At 41.6% G+C, this 23,619-nt stretch overlaps 2 protein-coding genes across 2 annotated transcripts; both read left to right on the top strand.

Annotated features, from left to right (window-relative positions):
* The first annotated feature begins 4,406 nt into the window (after positions 1–4,406).
* On the top strand, positions 4,407–6,444 carry LOC105919679 (tripartite motif-containing protein 16-like). The gene has a single exon (XM_012855044.3). The coding sequence runs from the start codon at positions 4,422–4,424 to the stop codon at positions 6,081–6,083; it is 1,662 nt and encodes a 553-aa protein (XP_012710498.2). The 5' UTR covers positions 4,407–4,421; the 3' UTR covers positions 6,084–6,444.
* A 3,681-nt stretch (positions 6,445–10,125) lies between these two features.
* On the top strand, positions 10,126–12,378 carry LOC105921123 (tripartite motif-containing protein 16-like). Its single transcript, XM_012856817.3, has one exon. The coding sequence runs from the start codon at positions 10,157–10,159 to the stop codon at positions 11,834–11,836; it is 1,680 nt and encodes a 559-aa protein (XP_012712271.2). The 5' UTR covers positions 10,126–10,156; the 3' UTR covers positions 11,837–12,378.
* The last annotated feature ends 11,241 nt before the right edge of the window (positions 12,379–23,619 follow it).

Genomic DNA, 23,619 nt, shown 5'->3' with positions numbered 1-23,619 from the left:
CTAGCCAGGTGAATTTGTCAACTTATTATAATTTTTTTCCCAAATGAAGTTGCTGTTATTTCCTTTTTGCCTTTAACTCATGCAGTTTTCAAAGTGTCCAGGTGTTGGCACTGTTGCCTGTAGTAAGGTTGTCCCATAATGTGAGAGTTAAGTAGGGTTGCCAACAGTTTTGCCAGAAAAGACTTATACAATCAAGTTTCACCATGAAACGGTATTGGTTAATGCCAATTGTAAACTCTCCCCTTGTTTCATGGCTGCCACATTGTGTGAAAGAGAAATGTTAGATGGCTTGGCAGTCCAGCCCGCCCGAGGTCCTCGCTCCTGCTTCAGCTCTCCCCACCATCACAGAACCATCCCTGCACTGCTCAGTGGTGCAGTGAGATGTCAACAAGCTGGCTTCAATTTCACTTGGTCCTTTCAACAACAATAAAGGGACGGCTAGAAGGAGTTTAAGTTCTCAATTCACTGAGAATTGTGGTCCTGAGTCACCTCATCATCTCTGCTGATTGGTCTCTGTGATGGTTCCAGTCCACATTAATCTGCATTTGCATCTGCTAGTTTTTTACGTTACCCTGGCTAAACTATTCAGACCACGAGTCTCCAGCTCAGTGACGCTACAGCTGCTCCTGTATCTTCTATCTTGCTCACATTCTGAGCAAGAATCTGTTGTTTGGATGCACAAACTGAAGATTTGTGTTTGAAGTGTTGAACAGTTCATCACCTTTATAAATTATTACATCATCTAAATAAACCAGACCCAACAAAGACCTATTTGGACATTGAGGAAAAGTTGATGATCCAGAAAGAAAAGTTCTCAGTAACTTCCCCTTTTCCATCCAGATGAGGTGAACACCACTTCATTCGTAGATCAGCTTTAGGGGTGCTGCTATGAATTATAGTGAAGAAACAGCTTTTCCTGATATCGTAGTTGATTATTGCTGCACAAATAGAAACTGTAGCTCTGTAAACAGGATCATTAAATGTAGATGGAAGACAGTGACAGCTGCCTGGCCTTGTTTAAGACAAAGTGGTGCTTCAGGTTCAAAGGTTGCTTTAATTGATGTTAAGTGTTTAATTACAGGTGTGGCTTTACAAGCTGCTCATGCTGGAAAGCCCTTTTATGTAGTTGCTGGTCTAACTGTGTCTGCAGCTTGTTTCCTTTTAGAAGCAGCTCGACTGTAATAGTCAGTGATATTTTGCCAATCTTTCCTGCCACATGCCATTACCCTGTGCATTAAACCCGTTAAACCGTCTATTTCATGGCTTTAGGTCTTATGATGAGCTTATCACTCTTTCCAGTTTGTTATCTTGCTGCTGCCCAATAATGCCTCAATTCTGGGATCAAAAAAGTATATATTATCTTATCTTACCTTATCTTATTCACTTTCTGCTTGAAACTGTTCCTCATTCCATAGTTCATGTGAGTCTTTCGTCTTCCTGTAATAACACACTGTAAGCTCAACTTTGTTCAGGCTTGTGTTTATTGCCCACCCAACCCTTTAGATATCACTGAGCAGAGCAACAATTAAAGAGCTCATAGTCTGATTGAAATAATCATGGTCAGAATAAGGTTGAAACTAATTAAACCCCTTGGACACCGAAACACACATATTTACTGTTACTGAGAGGCAGTGGCGGTTCTAGACCAAATTTACAAGGGGGGCCAAGGTGGGGCCAGTGTTTTTTCACAAGGGCATAGAACAAAAAAATTAAACAATAAAATGGCAATATTTAACTGTGTAATAATATTAAGTGAGGCACTTGTGGCTCTGGAAAAGCTAAATGTGAAACATCTTAATTTTTATATCCTTCTTAGAGTAAAACTGTATAGGTAAAAAATAAAATTGGTCAAAGTGACCAACCAGTTATGGTTTCTTTGCCATTGCAAGTAATTATTAGAAGTGTATTTAATGTTATGTCTTTAGTACAGGGGCTATAACAGGGGCCAGGACCAGTTCTACAGGGGCATGGGCCCCTGTTGGCCCCTGTCTAGAACCGCCCCTGCTGAGAGGTAAAATGGCAGAGACAAGTTTTATCAACTGTAGCTCTATAAAACTTTATTATCAGCTGAGTAGAAAGTCCAGTCCGTTTCAGTTTCCTGAGAAACAAGAGCCGTTGTTGGGCCTTCTTCGCCAGGTGAGAGGAGTTCACAGTCCAGGAGAGGTCGGAGGAGATGGAAATTCCCAGGAAGCTTGTGCTGTCCAAAAGTTCTATCACCTATCATCATCATTATGGAGCTCCTATAGCCCACTACAACCTCCTTGGTCTTGTTGGTGTTCAAAATGAGGTTTTCCTGGAGCACTACTGTGTCTGATTGTTGACCCCACACACACACACACACATACACACATACATACATACACACATACACACCTTGTAGTGGGTCTCATCATTGTTGATGATGGGTTTGCAGATGACCCATCATTGGGTCATCTGCAAACTTTACAACCATGTTTGTGGTGTGAATAGCAGAGCAGTCCTAGGTGAAGAGGGCAAGGCTGATGACACAATGCTGCGGAGTTACATTGTTGAGGACCAGTGGGGTAGATGTGTGTTTCCCAATCCTCACCACCTGAGGCCTGTTGGTGAGGAAATCACTGATCTAGGATCAGAGCTGTGCAGATAATCCCAGGTCGTGGAGCTTCAGAGCCAGCATGTTTGAGAGCACACGGTTTAAGGCTGAGCTGAAGTCCACAGACAGCATTCTAACATACGTCTTTGGATGCTGCAGATTAGTCAGAGTCATGTGAAGTGCCAACAAGCTCAATGGAGCAATTGTCCCTGTTGGCGAACTGCAAGCTGTCCAGGCCAGCAGTAATGGCATCGTTGATTGGTCAGCAACAGGTGATGGTTGTGTTTTTGGGCACAGGCAAAATGATGGAGGACTTCAGACAAGAAGAGACCATGGAGAGCTGCAGAGAGGGGTAACCATTCCAAGAAAAACTAAGTTGGTCAACACATAATTTTAGCATCTGACCTGACTCCATGTCTGAACCTGCAGCCTTGTTGATACTGGCATTCTTTGAAGGAGCAATAAGCAATATTTCAGCACTAGGTGAGCAGCTCACAAGCCCGCCGGGTTGCATGAAACAATGCTAACTGTGTTAGCTGGGCTACCGACTACTAGCCTCTCACAACAGTAACACCTGGCCCATTGCTGGTCAATCTCCAACAATTAACCCACATGCTACAATTGTAGTATTACATTGAATTGAATTAACATAGCAACACAAGTCTAGCAATGCTATAACACCAACAAAAGCCAGAAGTTGACCTCATGCTGTTACTCACCTGTCCGCAGGAGGAAAGCTAGCTCCTAGTCAAAATGGGGTTGCTTGTGCTCTCTAAATGCCCTCCACCTTGGAAATGCGAGGCCAATGTTAATCCTTGTTTTGTCTCTTTTCTCATTTAATGACTTCTTTACCAAAGACCATTGTTTTTGACGGTAATAATGAGACTTGATCATCTGCAGGTGAATGCGGCAGTAGCATTTGAAGGGCAGGGAGGGGCTGAGCACTGAGTGGCAGTTGTTCATATGCACATACATGTACGCGGCCGGCCCGGCAATGAAAACAACAGACTGGAGAGCAACACAGAGAGACGGTGTGTGACCTCTTACCATAGTCCATCTAAAAAGATACATTTAGTTCTTCACAAAACAATTTTTTTGTTATTTCTATCTAAAATAATGAAATTTCACTTATTGCTCCTTCAAGGAGGAGGTCGCTTGATGCAAATGCAGGACAAAAGGTTGTTGCTGCATCTCTGGCTGAGGAAGATGTTCTAACGTTCTACTGCTTGGAGAGTCAAAGTGTGCAAAGAAACTGTTTAAGGTGTTGGGAGGGCTGGGTGATTGCTGAGCTGCTAGTTGCTTTGCTTATAATCTGTGATGGTCCTGATGCCTCTCCACATGTTACATTGGTTGTGGCTGTTGAAATGGTCCTCGGTGCGCTATTTGTACCTGTACTTTGCCTTCTGGATGCCCTTTTTCAGCTCATTTCTGGCCCTGCTGTAGGCCAGTCTGCTTCCTGATCTGTAGGCTGCGTCTGCAGGATTTGCATGTGATTTATGTAGCTTTGTTGGACTGTGGTTAATATTTACACTCAGATTAAATTAGAATGATTTAATAGTTTTAATTGCAGCTGTAATTTATATTTTCTAGATTAATGTAATAAAACACGTGGCACTTCAAACTGAGCTGAGCAACATTTTTAAATACTCTCAGTTGTAAAAGCATATTTAAGGATTAGCAGACCGTGTTCAGTTCAAAGGGCTTTGTTATTCCCTCCCCTCTGGTTTACAAGCGCAATGATGGGTGGAACCAGTGACGTTAACTGCAATAACCTCATATTTACATCTGGGCTCAAAGCACTTTCTGTTGTATAGAAGAGAAACTCATACAGTTGTTACTGAGGGCTAAAATGGAGCACAGTGGAGGTCACCTAGACCAAGATAACTTATCTTGTTCCATCTGTTTGGATCTCCTGAAGGAACCGGCGACTATTCCCTGTGGACACAGCTACTGTATGAACTGTATTACAGACCACTGGAATGAAGAGGATCAGAGGAGAATCCCCAGCTGCCCTCAGTGCAGGAAAGAGTTCACACCGAGGCCTGTTCTGGAGAAAAACATCACATTAGCTGCTTTAGTGGAGGATCTGAAGAAGAATGGACTCCAAACCGCTCCAGCTGATCTCTGCTATGCTGGACCTGAAGATGTGGCCTGTGACGTCTGCACTGGGAGGAAGATGAAGGCTGTTAAGTCCTGTCTGGTCTGTTTAGTGACTTATTGTGAGAATCACCTCCAGCCTCACCATGATGTTCCTGGACTGAAGAAACACAAGCTGGTGAATCCCTCCAAGAACCTCCATGAGAACATCTGCTCTCATCATGATGAGGTGATGAAGATCTTCTGTCGTACTGATCAGCAGTGTATCTGTTATCTCTGCTTAATGGATAAACATAAAGGCCACGACACAGTCCCAGCTGCAGCAGGAAGGGCTGAGAAGCAGAAGGAGCTCCAGGTGAGTCGACAACAAATCCAGCAGAGAATCCAGGACCAAGAGAAAGATGTGAAGCTGCTTCAACAGGAGGTGGAGGCTATCAATGTCTCTGCTGATAAAGCAGTGGAGGACAGTGAGAAGATCTTCACTGAGATGATCGGTTTGATCCAGAAAAGAAGCTCTGATGTGAAGCAGCAGATCAGATCCCAGCAGGAAACTGAAGTGAGTCGAGTCAAAGAGCTTCAGGAGAAGCTGGAGCAGGAGATCACTGAGCTGAAGAGGAAAGACGCTGAGCTGGAGCAGCTCTCAGACACAGAGGATCACAACCAGTTTCTCCTCAACTACCCCTCACTGTCAGCTCTCAGTGAGTCTACACACTCAACCAGCATCAATGTTCGTCCTCTGAGATACTTTGAGGATGTGACAGCAGCTGTGTCAGAGCTCAGGGAGAAACTACAGGGCCTCTTGAAAGACAAAGGGACAAACATCTCACAGAAAGTCACTGAAGTGGATGTTTTACTGTCCGAATCAGAACAAAAGACCAGAGCTGGATTCTTAAAATATTCACAAGTAATCACTCTCGATCCAAACTCAGCAAACAGATTTCTCTTATTATCTAAGCGGAGCAGAAAAGTAACAAAGATTAAACTAGAACAGTCTTGTTCTAGTCATCCAGACAGATTCACTGATTGGTATCAGGTTCTGAGCAGAGAGAGTCTGACTGGACGTTGTTACTGGGAGGTGGAGTGGGAAGGAACAGTTGATGTAGCAGTTTCATACAAGAACATCAGCAGAGCAGGAGGATTAGATGAATGTTTATTTGGATTCAATGACAAATCTTTGTCATTACATTGTAACAAAGATAGTTACACTTTTTATCACAACAGAGTTAAAACTCCAGTATCAGGTCCAGTTTCCTCCAGAGTAGGAGTGTACCTGGATCACAGAGCAGGTATTCTGTCTTTCTACAGCGTCTCTGAAACCATGACTCTCCTCCACAGAGTCCAGACCAAGTTCACTCAGCCTCTATATGTTGGGATATGGCTTTATGATGATGGATCTTTTGTTGAGTTTGTTTGACTGAAATAGTCAGAACTGATCTGAGGTCCATTTGGTTAAAATTAGTGTTTTAGTTTCAGTTTCTTTAGTCTCCATTGTGATTGCTGAGAACTCATTGTTGTCATTTCTTCACTGCTCAGAGATCAGCTGTCTTTATGGAGCTTCCTTGTCATCTTGTTTGTTGTTTTGTTGATGATGGAGTTTGAGTGCTGCCCCCACCTGTTTTCATTCAGCCATGGAGGCTATCACTTCTCTGGAAGATTTTGATCCATCTAAACTAATTAAATTTACATTTATTGTTTTGTCAGACCAAGTGTTGTTCAAATCCATGTACAGATGAGCTGCTGGAAACTGTAATGATCATGATCATGATCACCCAGTACATCAGAACAACAGGACTCTTTTTGAGAGTTTATATATATATATATATATATATATATATATATATATATATATATATATATATATATATATATATATATATATATAATTACATTTTCATTGCTTTTTTATTTCTGCTCTTAGTTTTAATCTCAGCAGGATTTTAAAATATCTGCTGCTAATGTTTGTGTCGACCTCTAGTGTCTCTTTATCATCATCACTATGAATATTAATGTGTTTACTCACTTCTTCAAACCATCAACCCATATAAATATTGGAAATCAGGTGTTCTAATTAATTTCATGGCTACAGGTGTATAAAATGAAGCACCAGGCATGCAGACTGTTTCTACAAACATTTGTCTTGACTTGGGTTGCTTTCACGGGTTAGTGTGGTTCTGATAGAACGCCACCTGTTCATCATTTCTAAATAGTCCACAGTCAACTGTCAGTGGTATAATAAATAGTATCTATTATCCTCTTTCACTTTTTATTCTCACTAGAAATGTGATTAAAATGTATAAATATGGGCAAAGCAGCTTCTGTAGCTCCCACCTACACATCTGTAGAACACGTGACACTGAAATTTTCAGCAAAACTAATAAATAAAAGATTGTCTACATTTTCTGACTTAATATTGGGAAAATATTTTGCATACTTCTTGCTAGAAATGTCATTAAAATACATATTTCAACTACAGAGGCTTTCCTGAAATTTGTAATGCTTGTACTCTGGGAACCTGATATTCAAACCAGACACAGAGATGTGTTTGAAAAGATTTATTGAAGAAAATGTAGTCACATATCCAGGTTGAAAATCAATATAAATGCAAAGGTCAAATAAATTGTAGGATTGAAACATATTTGGTATCCAAAGTCATCTACCAATCATTAGAGACTCTAGGAACCACCTAGCAGACCTGCAGTCTGAGAGCGAAGTGCTCTGTTAGGAACATACGGGGTAATCAGAGCTCTGATATATGATGGAGCTTGATTATTAAGGGCTTTATACGTTAGAAGGAGAATTTTAAATTATATTCTTGATTTAACAGGAAGCCAATGAAGGGAAGCTAAAATTGGAGAAATATGATCCCTCTTGTTGATTTTCATCAGAACTCTTGCTGCAGCATTTTGGATCAGCTGAAGACTTTGAACTGCATTTTGTGGACTTCCTGATAGTAAAGAATTACAATAGTTTTAGACTTAGACAAACTTTATTGTCATTTTGTATGCACAGTGCGTACAGAACGAAATTTCGTTTGCATACAGCTTGAGAATTGCAGTGAATTACAATGGATTTCAGAATAAAGTAACTTTGCAGGATAGTTTCAGGATAAAGTGCAGCAGTGATTTCAAAGTACAGCAATTGAAATGTAAACAACGCAGGACACATGTGGTACAGAGTCCAGTTATAGCTTCAGCAGTTCAACAGTCTGATGGCAGCAGGGAAAAAGCTTTTACAGAACCTGGTGGACCTGCAGCGAATGCCGCGGAACCTTTTCCCGGAAGGTAGCAGGGAGAACAGTCCATGGTGGGGGTGTGAGGGGTCCCTGATGATGTTACGGGCTCGAGACACACAGCGCTGTGATCAAAGGTCCTTAATGGAGGGAAGAGGGGCCCCAATGATCCCTTCTGCTGTCCTCACCACTCTCCTCACGTTCTTCCAGTCGGAGGCACTGCAGCCTCCACACCACACAGAGAGACAGCTGGTCAGAATGCTTTCTATGGTGCCTCTATAGAAGGTCGTGAGGATGGGAGGGGGCAGGTGGGCTCTCCTCATCCTCCGCAGGAAGCACAAGTGTTTCTGTGCCCTCTTCACCAGTGATGTGGTGTTCACAGACCAGGTGAGGTTGTCCGTGATGTGCACTCCCAGGAACTTGGTGCTGCTGACCACCTCCACAGCTGTTGATGAGCAGTGGAGCATGGTGAGGCCGGTTTTTCCTGAAGTCGACGATGATCTCCTTCGTCTTCTCCACGTTCAGGATCAGGCTGTTGTCTCTGCACCGGCCCACCAGCTGCTCCACCTACTCTCTGTAGTCCTGGTCGTTGTCGTCTCTGATCAGGCCCACCACCGTTGTGTCGTCTGCAAACTTCACAATGTGATTGGTGGTGAACCTGGGGACGCAGTCGTGTGTCATCAGGGTGAACAGCAGAGGCTCAGGACGCAGCCCTGAGGGGAGCCCATGCTGAGGGCGATGACATCAGAGGTGTTCTGACCGACCCGGACTGACTGAGGTCTGTTGGTGAGAAAGTCTAGCAGCCAGTTTCGAAGGGGTGTGTTGAAGCCCAGATGTTCCAGTTTTCCCACCAGATGCTGTGGGATGATGGTGTTAAACGCTGAACTAAAGTCCAGGAACAGCATCCGCACGTGCGTGTTCTCCTCCAGGTGTGCTAGGCTCAGATGAAGAGCAGAGGAGATGGCGTCCTTAGTGGAGCGGTTCCTCCGGTAGGCAAACTGGAATGGGTCGAGTGTTGGGGGAGACTGGAGACGATGTGTTCTTTCACCAGCTTTTCAAAGCACTTCATCATGATGGGAGTCAGTGCAACAGGCCGGTAGTCGTTAAAACAGGTGACTTGACGTTTCTTCGGCATCGGAATGATGGAGGCAGACTTAAAGCATGCTGGCACTGTGGCTTGGTCCAGCGAGGTGTTAAAAATGTCTGTGAGGACACCAGCCAGCTGACCTGCACACTCCTTGAGCACCCGCCCAGGTATGTTGTCGGGACCTGGGGCCTTCCGCAGGTTGACTCTTCTCAAAGTCTTCCACACGTCGGCGGTGTCAAGGCAGAGGACCTCCTCTTCCTGATGGGAAACAGCTTTCACTGCTGGAGTGCTGATTAGTGCCTCAAACCTCCCAAAGAAGTTGTTTAGTCCATTAAGGAAGTCAGCATCAACTTCACCCACCGGGGGGGAGGGCGTGTTGTATTCAGTGATCGCCCGGATGCCTTTCCACATGCTCCTGGTGTTGCTGGCGTCGTGGAAAAGCTCCTGGATTTTCTGACTGTGGTTCCGCTTTGCTAGCCTGATGGCACGGTTCAAGTTGGCTCTCGCTGTCCTCAGAGCCTCCTTGTCACCAGACTTGAAGGCTGAGTTCCGTGCTTTTAGCGCTCAACGAACCTCCACAGTAATCCAGGGTCGTTGGTTGGCTCGGGTGATGATGGTCTTTGTGGTGCTGACGTCCTCAATGCATTTGTTTATGTAGGCTGACACAGTCATGGCGAACTCATCAATGTCGATCTTGGGGGAGGGGGGCTGCCTTCAGTGCAGCCTTGAAGTAACAAATGCATGGACTAGTTTTTCAGCATCACCCCTGGACAGAATGTTTCTCATTTTGGCGATATTCCTGAGGTGAAAAAAATAAACCCTGCTGAGATGCTGAGAAGGACCAGAAACATTGCACTTTCCTTTGATAACTTGTTACATTTACACTGGTTTCCTGAGAGTTATCTTGCATGGGGGTTGAAGCTCTTACTAGAACCATGACAATAAACTGAGCTGAGCAACACTTTTAAATGCAATCACTTGCAAAAACATGTTGAAGGATTAGCAGATGGCATTCAGTCTAAAGAGCTCCCTTGTTCCCTCCCCCTTTGGTTTGCAAGCGTAATGATGGGCGGAACCAGTGGCCCAGCAGTAACCTGATATTTACACCTGGACTCAAACCACTTTCTGTTGTACGGAAGAGAGACTCACGCAGTTGTTGCTGAGGGCTAAAATGGAGCAGAGAGGAGTTCAACTAGACCAAGCTAACTTATCTTGTTCCATCTGTTTGGATCTACTGAAGGATCCGGTGACTATTGCCTGTGGACACAGCTACTGTATGAACTGCATTAAAGAGTTCTGGGATGGAAAAGATCAGAGGAGAATCTACAGCTGCCCTCAGTGCAGGAAAGAGTTCACACCGAGGCCTGTCCTGGTGAAAAACATTGTGTTAGCTACTTTAGTCGAGGATCTGCAGAAGACTGGACTCCAAGCTGCTCCGGCTGATCTCTGCTCTGTTAGACCTGAAGATGTGGCCTGTGATGTCTGCAAGGGAAGGAAGATGAAAGCAGTTAAATCCTGCGTGGTCTGTTTGGTTTCTTACTGTGAGAAACATCTTAAGCCTCATTACGAATCTCCTGCTTTTGAAAAACACAGGCTAGTGGACCCCTCCAAGAAGCTCAAAAAGAACATCTGCTCTCGTCATGATGAGGTGATGAAGATCTTCTGTCGTACTGATCAGCAGTGTATCTGTTATCTCTGCACTATGGATGAACATAAAGGCCATGAAACAGTCCCAGCTGCAGCAGAAAGGGCTGAGAAGCAGAAGGAGCTCCAGGTGAGTCGACAACAAATCCAGCAGAGAATCCAGGACCAAGAGAAAGATGTGAAGCTGCTTCAACAGGAGGTGGAGGCCATCAATGTCTCTGCTGATAAAGCAGTGGAGGACAGTGAGAAGATCTTCACTGAGATGATCCGTCTCATCCAGAAAAGAAGCTCTGATGTGAAGCAGCAGATCAGATCCCAGCAGGAAACTGAAGTGAGTCGAGTCAAAGAGCTTCAGGAGAAGCTGGAGCAGGAGATCACTGAGCTGAAGAGGAAAGACGCTGAGCTGAAGCAGCTCTCAGACACAGAGGATCACAACCAGTTTCTCCTCAACTACCCCTCACTGTCAGCACTCAGTGAGTCTACACACTCATCCAGCATCAATATTCGTCCTCTGAGATACTTTGAGGATGTGACAGCAGCTGTGTCAGAGCTCAGAGATCAACTACAGGACATCCTGAGAGACACAGGGATAGACATCTCACTGAAAGTCACAGAAGCGGAGGTTCTACTGTCCGAACCAGAGCCAGAACCAAAGACCAGAGCTGGATTCCTAAAATATTCACAAGATATTACTCTGGACCCAAACACAGTAAACAAAAATCTGTTATTGTCTGAGGGGAGCAGAAAAGTAACATTACTGAAACAACAACAGTCTTATCCTGATCATCCAGACAGATTCATTGATTGGCTTCAGGTCCTGAGTAGAGAGAGTCTGACCGGACGTTGTTACTGGGAGGTGGAGTGGAAAGGAGGTGGAGTTAATATAGCAGTTTTATACAAGAACATCAGCAGAGCAGGAGGATTACTTGACTGTTTATTTGGATTCAATGACAAATCCTGGACATTATGTTGTGACACAAAATGTTACACGTTTTATCACAACACAGTTAAAATTCCAGTCTCTGGTCCAGTTTCCTCCAGAATAGGAGTGTACTTGGATCACAGAGCAGGTATTCTGTCTTTCTACAGCATCTCTGACACCATGACTCTCCTCCACAGATTCCAGACCACATTCACCCAGCCTCTACATGCTGGACTTGGATTTTACTTGTGTGGATCCTCTGCTGAGTTGATGAAACTGAAATAGTCAGAAGTAAATTCAAGTTCATTTAGATGAGCTAAACTGTAACTACCATGGTCATCAGTCATTAGTTTGTCAAAGATCTTATATCATTAAAGTGATTGACTGTGTTCATTGACAGAAGCCTCAAATAAAGTCTTTCAATCTTTTTTTTATAATCTGCCAATATCCTGAAGCTTTTCAGGAACAATAAAGCTATTTATAATCTTTCTGTATTTTTTAAGCTAGATCATTATATTGTTATTTTGATATCTTCAGAGGTTGTCGAAGATGAGAAGATGGATGCTGCAGAGGGCAAATGTCCTTATTACTTTTTACGTATTCTGCAACTGTTCCTACATTCAAGCAGCATTCTAGAAACACACAGAGGACCTGTGAGGCAGAGACATAGAAACACATTTGTGCTTCGTGTTCTCACTAAAACCAGGAAGATAGAGAACATCGACCTGGTCCTAAAGTCCTTCTACTGGCTCCATTTAGCAACATTTAGTTCCTATGCTCCACTGATCTGGAACAATTTCCCAGAAAACTGCAAATCAGCCGAAACACTGAGTTCCTCTAATTCAAGACTGAAAACCCTCCTGTTTAGAGTTGCTTTCAGCCATAATAACAGGAACATTGACCAACATATTTGATGTATATTGATGTTTTCACCTGAAACAATTTAACGTTTGTTAATGGTCTCACATCCAGTGACTGTTTCGATATATGTTTCAATATATGTTTTTATGTTTTCATGAGGTAAAGCACTTTGAACCCGCCTTGGTGCTGAAATGTGCTGCACAAATAAAGTTGACTTGACTTTTCAATGTCTCTCAATGTCTTTATTCTTTTAGTTAGAGGAGAAACTTGGTTCTGGATATTGTGGGTTCAGTTGTACACAAAATCATGGACTAGTCCGTACCTTTCCTTGAAAGTCATTGTTTGTTACGTTTTCAGTGGCTTTGTCATGATCCCAGGCTGTTTGTGTTTGGATTTTGTTATTTTTGTGATCATGTTTTGTTCAGATATTTATCCTTTTACATTTCCAACTGTGATTATAGCAGTTCCCTGTATCCCGTTTCTGTTAGATCTCTGTTTTGCTGTCTGCCTGTCGTCAGTCTCCTCCCTCAGCTCATCACCTTCATTGTTTTCACTTGTCACCTGCCCTCCTGCTTTCCTCTCTGTTCCTCCACCTCTATTTAAACCTGTTCCTCTCCCCAGTTGTTGTCAGGATCCGAAGGACTTTTATTATTTCGGTTTCTGGGGATCCTGCAGTTCTGTTTTTGTTTTGAACCTCTTTAGTATTGTTTATCATATGTAGATTCTTGTCATTAATTAGTTATCTGTTCCTTATTAATTTAACAGTTCTGGTTTTTGTTAGATTCTTATTAGCCTGCCCTATTCTCTTTAGTTGGGTTATGTTAATTTAGTCGTACAGGCCTAAATCTGCTTAGCTCTGAAGGCCCATTTTTACCCCGGTTTAAGATTTGACATTAAGTGAGAAAAGCTTTGATCAGAGGTAAACATTGTAATGTGCATATTTAATTAATTAGGAATTCCCAACGGAGACAAAAGTTTACATTACCAGTGTACATACGTCCTTCTCCCAGGTATTGCAGCTTTTGTCTGATCTAAGTTTTGCAAAGACGTCCTTTTAATACACTGACTGCCCTCCTCTGCTGAGTTTGGGAGGGAGGGGGTTTGTTTCTCAAACAAACAGGCTGTTCTTCCCGGTAAGGGGTCAAGCCAAATGACCTAACAGCCATAAAACCCAGATGCATGTTACTTTACCCTGAAAGGAGGACACAGACAAAAACCATGCATTCTCAGTTCTGCCATATGAATACAACTAAGATATTTATTTTCCTCAACAATTACTATTCCTTATCTGGTCATTCATCATGTACTTCTGTTAGATTCTACTCTTCCCCTCTCTCCCCTTTAACCTGGTTACCTTTACTCTTCAAGCTCCCAACCTCTTGTACGAGATTAGGTCCATTTCTTATACTTAAAACTATGAAAGAAGGACCTGACCAAAGTTTGAACCAAGCAGATTATCAGTTATTAACAGCGCTCACGTGGAGGCTAAAATCACATTGGACTTGTTGAAATCTTGGAAGAGGTTATATCTGGCAAACTGACATCTTAGGCCATAGAATGGGGAAGATTATTTCCTTTGTCTATTTCTGAAGAGCTGCAGGGACCAATGGAGATCATCCACCCAAGAGCAAAGATGGAGATCTTCTGTTCCAGAGCCCAGCAGGCAATGCCATTTTCTATGGCTCAGCTCGATACTCCAGCAGCAACTTCTGCGGCCTTACCCAACACAGCAACAGCAACTAAACCATCCATTGCTTTCCTCTGCTTCTGTTGATCGGCTTAAAGCAAAAACGCCTACTTCTGCGGCTGGGGTGCTTCTGTTCACGAGGCTCAGAACGGGGTTACCTGCCAGTCTAAAGCGGCTTTGGCACCATGTTGTGTACGCCGGCAACAGCAGAGCCATGCTGGTCCACGTCATTGGTCAGCCAAAGCTTCTGCCTCCTGCCCTGAGCCATCAGTGGGCACTAGAGCCCAGCCTGTACATTGTGCCCCAACATGCGGTTCATCTTCTCCCCTGACCCAGTTGACACATTCCTCATCATAATCTTCAGCCTCACCAGTCACTCAGCATGAACTATCTGCTCTCTTACTCCAACACCAGTTCCTGAGCTCTGTCATGTGTGGGTCTAGATGGACACTCCCCATGTGCCTGAGTTTACCAGTAAGGAGGTCATCAGTGATCGAGCCTCACCTGAGGTCTTCAGTGGCCTGCGCACCTCAAATGGCTTTATTTTATATCTAAACTTTGAAATCAACAGTTTAGGTAATGTAGGTGTAGAGGCTTGGAATTTTGTGTAGGTAAAAACAGTCACCCCATATAATTTTATTTTATTATTTGCTTTACATAAAATGTGCATGATATTTTAACTTGCAATGAGTAACCGCTATACCTATGCTTGCCACCAGGGGGCGATACGCAACTGATAGAGAGTAGAGCTGCACACTGGCCGAGGAAGTATAAATCCTCTCATTGAAAAGTTATTTTCAGCTCAACCCGTGTGCTGTCTTCATTCTTTATCACAGGTTGGTAAGAACAGAAAAACCGAGAGTACCTTATGGGTTTTGTAACCTACAAGATGTTGTTGATTATGTAGTTGCATGTGGTAAAAGGTGAAACGGTTTTTGTGAGAGATATTTGTGTTTTGAGTAAATGAGTGTTTAAGCTAACATGCTAAAGCTAACGGAAATACATAGGAATGCAAGGTGGACATGCTAATCTTAATATCACAGTTATTAGTTGTTTTGTCACTGAGATTGGCATAGTTTTGGGTTATTTCCAACCACCATAAATGTTATTGCAATCCAGTATAGAAATCCAGTAAATGCCAGCTAAGTACAGTTCATGTGGTTAAAGGTGCCATTCAAACATTTGAAAAGTATAAGTAATCCATGATTCCATTTAAATAAGCTAATGGGTTATGATATTAAAAATGTAAATGTGTTTGCATGTTAAAAACTGGAATTTATTTAAAAAGATATGTTATAAATAAAGTATTTCATTTAATGATAAAAATGTAAAAAAAAAAAAAAAAAAAAAGTAAATATAGTGAAAACAGTGTGATGCATAAGAAAATTGATTCACAATTAACAAAGTGTATCTTACTTTGGTTTATTTGTGAGTTTAATGACTAGAAGAACTTAAAGAAGCTGTGGCCATGAGATGTTGATTCTGGACTTAACTAGGCTCACATAACTAGTCAATATGGACATTTAGATAATTAAAAGGTTACTAAAAATTTGATGTCATGTTGATTTAGAAAAAATAAATCCTCTCATTGAAAAGTTATCATCCGCTCAACCCGTGTGCTGTCTTTATTCTTTATCACAGATAACGTATGCCCTCCGAGCTGAGCCTTGGAGGAGTAACATATGCCTTGACTATGGACTTGACTTGGAACTTTTATGTGTTTTTGTGACTCCAATTTGATCCAGTTAATTGAGTCAAGTTAACTGGATCAAAACTGATCTTGAGTTTATGCAAATTGTCCAACTGCTCATTGTACCAACGCCTGCATCAGCCAATTAAGACACAGTATTTTTACTGATCACTTCCAAACATGAGTTGCACTTGGATCTTAAGGATTATGGGATCCCAGGTGCTGAAGCTGCTGAAAGCAGTAAACAGGTAAACAGCAGATGACTCACGGATACCAAGGACTTCACAGAGGTGGCATGCATAAACAAATGAACAAATACCTCAGGTCAGAATGGACACGTGGATATCCCTAGAACCAGGCAATTTCATGCTAACAGTGACATGTATCCTAACGACAAAATGGGAAGAATCGACCAATCCCGGAGCAGGTCTTTGATGATCCATATAAGCCAACATGACAGAGTTTGGCACTCTCGCTTCTGGATGTTACCCTGTCCGCATGGTTTTATATATGACAGTCCAGTACTGAAGCTGTAAACATCCCTCTGCCTTGTTAGATTAAATATGTTAAAGTATAGTTTCTGTCTCAAGAGTCTTTTTATTTCTACAGAAGTCTACTGTGGAGCAGGCGACTTTTTCTGGCTAAAGAACCTGGGAGAACAGCAACAGGGTACGGTTAACTCTCACAGGGAGGCAGTAGTTAGCAGTGTTGTTGTGTAGTAAGAAGATCATGTGTTCAAAGCCTGGTCTTAGTGATGGGACATCTGAAGCCAGGCTTCAAGACATGTGCCAAAGGGGGAGTGTCAGACAAATCCCCGCTCCGGAGCTTGTGTCATATTGAGGAAAATCACGTGATCAACAACAAACACATTACATCTGCCACGTCATTGCTTCATTTTGCGTACCATTTTTCAAAATAAAAGCGTGATGAACCCTGTTGCGGTCATCTACCGACGAAGAAACCGTTGAAAATCTGAAACAGTGAAAACAAGTCCTGTTCCTAAATACCAATTAAACCTAAAAAGAAAATTTCTAACTTGTCTTTTGTTTGATCAGGAGATGCATCAGAACCACACATCAAAAGCAGACTAAAAGCCATTGGAAGAGGCAAACTCTATATGTAACTTAATATTAAGAACCAAAACTAGAACTCCCAGGAAGAAATGATTTTAAACAAATTCTGTTTTTCAGGAAGCAAGTTTCAAGCTCAAAGCATACAGTCTGCCCCAACAATCACTCAATTCCCAATAAACTAAAGTAACACATATCTTCATTGTCAAGTAAGTCCATGACATAAAAGAAAACCCAATACAACCACTGATGGTCAAGGATTAGATTGGCTACAAATCATAATAATAATTAAAACATGACAATCAAATATGATATAATTGATTCTCCCCTTACTAAACATGAGTTTGATCAAAACGTTGTGACAATATTGGATTTACAAGGTTTTGGAAGTTTTATCCAAGTGACAAGGCTGTTACAGTTTCACCAGCAGATGTCACTAGTGAGTGATGAATGAAGCATCGAGTAAAGAACCTTTTTACAAAGCAAAGTGTTGGAAAGCTTCATTGCTTCACGAGGCTTCATTTGCCCATCACTACCTGGTCTTAATTTTTCCACATGGTGTTATCCCTGTCACTACACAATCTGTTCCCGTAGCACGATCCGTACCATCAGCTCATTTGTGCAAGCACGAACAGAATAACTTTAGGGTCGCCAAAAAAATAATGTAATTATGGCACTGAAAATACTTATTTCTATACTTAATAGAAATAAGTAAATATAATTTAGCATTAAATAATGCAAAATTATATTGTAAATAAAATATTGAAGACTTTTCTGAAAGAAATTGATACGTTTTACATTTATCTGTATTGTCTGAATGCACTCTGTTAGTTTTATTGCTTGTTCAAACAGGACTGGAAAAAATATTTCATCCTTAATTATACGGTGAATTTCGTTATACAAATAATCTTGTTCTAAACATTTATTTTATAAGAAAGTTAAAATTATCGATTGAGATTTTAGCGCCCTCTGGTGTACACATCATAAACTAGATGTTTATTATAGTAGCCGCATTGTTTTTTTGTTTTTTTTTACAAAACCGAACAGGGAATAGAACAAAGAACACACACAAAGCGAAAGTATACCTTATTAAAATACATTTATTAAGCACAAAATACATACATTTGCAAATCAAATAAATGATAAAAAAAATTCAAAATCAAATACGTTTCTGTACTCCTATATGTGTTTATAGCTGGGGGTTTATGTACTTTAAGAAATGGTTTATATATTTTTATTTCCCTAACCACAACTGGGAAAAACGAAATATTTCCTACCGGAAGTTATTCTGTTCGCGCACGCGCAAATGAGCTGATGGTACCGATCGTGCTACCGGTACGGATTGGGTAGTGACAATTCCGGTTAATGTAAGTTCTGACAGTCCAAAACCATAACTGTTAGATTGGGTTTTTGTGACACCATCACTCTGTCATCACTTCTCATCCAATGACTGGAAGAATCAGCAGGTGTTGACTTTAGATCAGGGGTGTCAAACTCCAGTCCTCGGGATCCGGTGTCCTGCAGCTTTTAGATGTCTCCCTGGTCCACCACACCTGAATATACTGGCTGAATCAGCTCCTCAGGATGCAGTCAAGATCTCCAGAGTCCTGCTGATGACCTGATTATTTGACTCAGGTGTGTTGAAGCAGAGACATGGATTAAAGTTGCAGGCCACCGGCCCTCGGGGACTAGAGTTTGACACCCCTGCTTTAGATAGATGGGCAACTGAACCTCTCAGATGCCAATGAAAATCCAAAGCAAGATTGATAAATTTAACAGATTCCCCATTAGTCACATTTTCAAAGCTTACATGAATAAACATGTTTTTTTTTTATCCATCTCATTTCTCTTTATGCCTCATAGCAGATCTGGGCTGGTGCTTTTGGAGAGTTGACACCAAAGACGCTGCAGAGAGGTGAGTCAGCTCAACATTTTCTGATCGCTTATTTTTTTGGGTATTTTTACTGCCTGCCTGGACTTGTGCTGTAATGGGAAGTCAACCAATGTCATGTGTACTTTTACTTTTCGTTTAGTTCTTTGTTACAGGATTTATTGTGTAAATACTGTTTACCATATCATACCATGTTTACCTAGGTTGTGCAGCACCTAGGTGAACAACACATTGTTCACCTAGGTGCTGCACAACATCTTAAACACGAGACATATGTGTTTAAAATCCAGAGATACTAACATACTACAATAAAATCTAAAAAAAAAAATCAGTACAATTAATGTCATACATTGTGCTAAAAGGAAAAAAGTGTGTTTTCAGGTCTAATAAAAAACTTCAGCTGAGGGAGCTTGCTTTGTGTGCAGGGTTAGCTTGTTAAACAGCTTTTGTAACATTGCCTGTATCATGCTATTACACATTGTCTTAAGTTATTTAATGTTTAATAAATAACTGTCTGTTAAGTATAGTCCGGTGGATTTCAGCTCTAGAGCTGATATCAGGGAAATGAAAAGGAATGATTCGAGCACTGGTGATCTTTTAACATCAAACTCTGCACACACATACAGAATAAAGGAGTGACAACTTCTCTTCAAGTTCAAGAATTTATTAACAGAAATAAAATGAACATCCAGAGAACATCACTATATAATGCTGTTTTTCTGAATTAACACTATATTTAAATCAATAAATCCTCTCTACCAGGCTAGTGAAACTTAACTAAAACTACTAAGCAAAACTAAGATAAAAACAAGTTAAGGAACTATGTACACAAGACACATAAAAATAATTGATCATCATCAGAATCATTCAGTGAATTCTGGTTCACTGCAGATCCAAGTTAAAGAACCAAAGTTCATCTTAAAGACGAATGGGTTGGAACACATACTTAATCTAATTCCTGTTAAAATAGAGTTCATTAATCCAAATGGGAGGTTATACAAACAGGAATTACTAATTCCGAGTCACGCCTAGAAATCAGAGGTTTAATTTTAAGATAAGATAGGCTTTATTGATCTCAGATTGGAGAAATTCAAAATTTGGACTGAAGGAGACCGATTTTACCACAACATTAACATGGTTATTAACCTAGCACATCGATTTTAACCAACATATTTTAGATGAGAGGTCAGCGGGGGAGAGATCAGCACAGAGGGGACTGGTGGAGCATTTGGGACTGAATAAGATCCCTTTGGTTAATAAAATAAAGAGCTAGCCACAATTTGATGTCCCTAATACAGCCAAGAAGGCACTGAGTGACTGCTTTAGGAGGAATGATTTGAAACAGAAATACTTCCAAGATTTTCAGTTTGTCCAGATAGTCTTTGAGTTGGGAGTAGACAATATTTTCCACCATTTTACTCACAAAAGGCAACTTTGAGACAGGTCTAAAATTGACTTAGATAGAACTTCCATATTCTCTGACGTTATGTGCTTTATTCAAATGACACAATTTTAGGTATTTCAATTTATTTTTGCAATAAGTTAAACATTTGCCCAATCATATTTTCTATTTGTTTTGTTCAGTAATATAAATTCAGAAGTTTAGAGTGTGTTTTGTTCTCTTGTGGTTTAAATGACTTTGATTGTATACCTGCCTGGACCTGAAAAGAAATATGCAGCAAAGCACGTGCAGAGAAGCATATTTCCTTGTTCCCACCCCACCTAGAGCTGGTGATGTGTGTAAATTGGGTGTAACCACTGACAAACGTTGCAGTGACATGTTGTGAATATCACAGAATAAGCCAGTTTCTGTTGTGAGATGATGAAACGAACACATCAGGCCAAGATCTTGAGATGTGGAGGTCTGATTCTCAGTGCTGTCTCTGGCGTGATAAATTAAGTGGGGCACCAAAACTCAACACCTATTAGCAGCAACTCATTTTTTGTGATTAATGCAACTTGACAAATAAATAACATAAAGCAACACGCCAGAAATGCCATTTTATATAAGCTAGATGTTATAAAATCTTTATACATAAAATTACAAATAAATGCTCACTCGCATTGTTCATTGGTTGAACAGGAAGGATTCACATCAATCCTTCAATGAACTAGCAAGGACACGTAAACGTATTTTATGCATTTCCAGTATTTTGATTGAATGATCAGAGTTTGGGGCCGTTGTATTTGTGCCCATCGGAGGTCTACGGTTGGGAATGCGCACTGCGATTTCACATGTTTGTTATTTCAACAAATGTTCTTGGGTCAGCCAAAATATCAATAACCTGACTCTCGCCAGATGGATGTAGTTCCTCTGAGCTCCACACGGAGCCATACATCCATCTCGGAAGGATGGGCCTTATCAAAAATCCTTGCATTTTGGAATGGCTTGTCCATTTTATGTGGTATTTAAATTCCTCCCAATGGCAGCAATTCCAGGTGGATGTGTTGACGCTGTTTGGAGCTGCCCCCAAATGCAGAGACGCCACAGCTGATTCTGATTCTGTTCAAGGGACGTGAAACAGTCTCAGCTGCAGCAGAAAGGACCAAGAGAAAGATGTGAAGCTGTTTCAACAGGAGGTGGAGGCCATCAATGTCTCTGCTGATAACGCAGTGGAGGACAGTGAGAAGATCTTCACTGAGATGATCCGTGTTGTTATGCCAGAAACTGATTGAATATGATTATTATTATTAATTATAATTTGGTATTATACTTTAAATAATAAGTCATTCAAACTCAAAAATTAGCTATAACAAATATGATTCAGATGTTGGTGATGCCAGAGCTAGAAGCTTGTAATGATTTATACTACTAATGCATTTATTAATTAGCTGTTATGAACTCAGTTGTGCTGGAACAAATCTGATCGGATTTATCCAGCAGCGGTGATAACTCAACTTATAACTGCAATTAGAGTTTAAACCGTTACCCTTTTATCATCAATCCAATGAAAATGTCTCTGTGTTAATATCGGATATTAACTCCGATAGGAAGTTGCTCTGAATTCTGAATAACCATGCAACTTGAATTGGAATGAACACAAACAATTACTATTGCACAGTTGTTGTTTTATCAAACCAAACTAATACCCTGTTACAGTAATTATCTGATTCAACAACCTTGGAACACTACTCGCTACTAAACTAAACATGCAAAATATATGTGGAAATAAAAGTCAGAAATGGATTAGAGTGTGTCATGATTTGGGTTTGGTTATAGTTTTTGTTTGTATTGGATCAATTACTTCACTCTCCTGCCTTAAGTTTAGTTTCTATTTTTGGTTCTGTCTTAGTGTTTGATTTTGTTTTAGGTTAGAAGTTTATCCGGCCTGCTCAGACCATTTCTGTCACCAGTCTAAACTCAGTTCACCTGCCGGCATTCTTTTGTCTTCCTGTCACTCCCCTTCACCAGTCACCATCCAATCGGCTTCAGTTTTACTCCCAAGCACTTCCCTGTTCCCGATTAGCTCCACCCATGTCAGTAATTAGTTTCACTCCATTCACCTGATCACTCCCTTACTTATACCTGCATCGGCCACATCATTGTTTGTTTTTTCTGTGCCCAAATGGTGAGTCTAGTCCAGCTTTCTTTGCCTGTTTATCTGACCCTGTTTGTCTCTGGATTTCTAAGTTAGCCTGTCCCCTGTTTTTGTTAATAGTTTTGTCTGTGACTGCCTTTTTGTTAGTTTTGGTTATTGGATGCAGTCTTCCCATTTTTGTCTTGATCCCCGTTTTGGCTTTGCATTTTTGTAAATAAATGTTCTTTCACCTAACCTCTGCTTGTCTGGTTGAATACTGGGTCCATCTGTCTCTGGTTCATGACAGAGTGAGAGGTAGCAAATCTTAGTTTGATTCACAGTTGTTTAAACCTCACATTCAAGACGTCGGCATGTGACGTCGCAGCGTTGAGAGGCAGAAAACCGCTTTGAGAATCCAGACGGAGGCCTCAAGGTTTCCACCACAGCTAGTCAGTTTAACTACATGACACACTCCCAAGATGGCGACTATGATGACGTAGGATCTACAACCTTGCGTGAGGGGAGGTCCTAATGATGTAACCACGCTTACGCTAATGTGGGTGGTACCTCGCTCCGAGAGGGAGCGGCTTGAATGAGAGATTCAAGAGAAGAGCGCAAACTAAGTTCTAACAGAGATTGAACTGATAAGAACAGGGGGCGAAGATAAAAACGAGGAGAGAGGAAGAAGGAAATAAAAGGGGGAAAAAGAGTTGAAGAAGGGACCCGCGGCAGGGTCACTTATGAACCCCAAATCAACACAGCCAAAAATCACCTTCAAAATGCATGCACATACCAACAGAAAAATATTCAACAGTTAAAAACACTCCGTCTTGGAGTAAACAGCAATAAACTAAATTCCTAACACCTGCCCAGGCACACCTAAATCCCCCTGTGGGTGAAAGAGAAATAAAAGGGGAAAACCCCGTTACTTGTGGTGTCCCAGTGGCTGTCCCGGAGCGCTCCGAGTAACGCGGCGTCCTGAAGGCGTCTTGACGAACACAGGTGCGGGCAGCAGCAGGACCGGGATGAGAAAGTTCCATCGTCTCTCTCTCTCTATCCGGGCTTGCGGTCGCTTTGTTCGGCCAAACAAAAGCGTAGTCCTCTTTCGATCACCCGGAGATAAGGGCTCTCAGTCTTTGATCAGAGGGGTTTAGAAGTACTTCTTTTTAAAGTCGACCTCCTGCTATAATCAATGCAGGGATGAGTTTGCTTTGGTAATCTTCGGTCCACCAAAGAGTTATCGAGCACGTGGCGTGGGGGTAATTCCACGGAGTATAACAGCTGTGTGCCTTCTCGGACTAGCAGAATGGCAAGAAGAAGGCAGATTGCGGTCTGCGGCTGTGTTTTACAG

Source organism: Fundulus heteroclitus, chromosome 14 (assembly GCF_011125445.2).
Source record: "Fundulus heteroclitus isolate FHET01 chromosome 14, MU-UCD_Fhet_4.1, whole genome shotgun sequence".
Taxonomy (NCBI): Eukaryota; Metazoa; Chordata; class Actinopteri; order Cyprinodontiformes; family Fundulidae; genus Fundulus; species Fundulus heteroclitus.
Note: the sequence above shows the minus strand (reverse complement) of the source record. Positions and strands in the feature narration are given on the sequence as shown.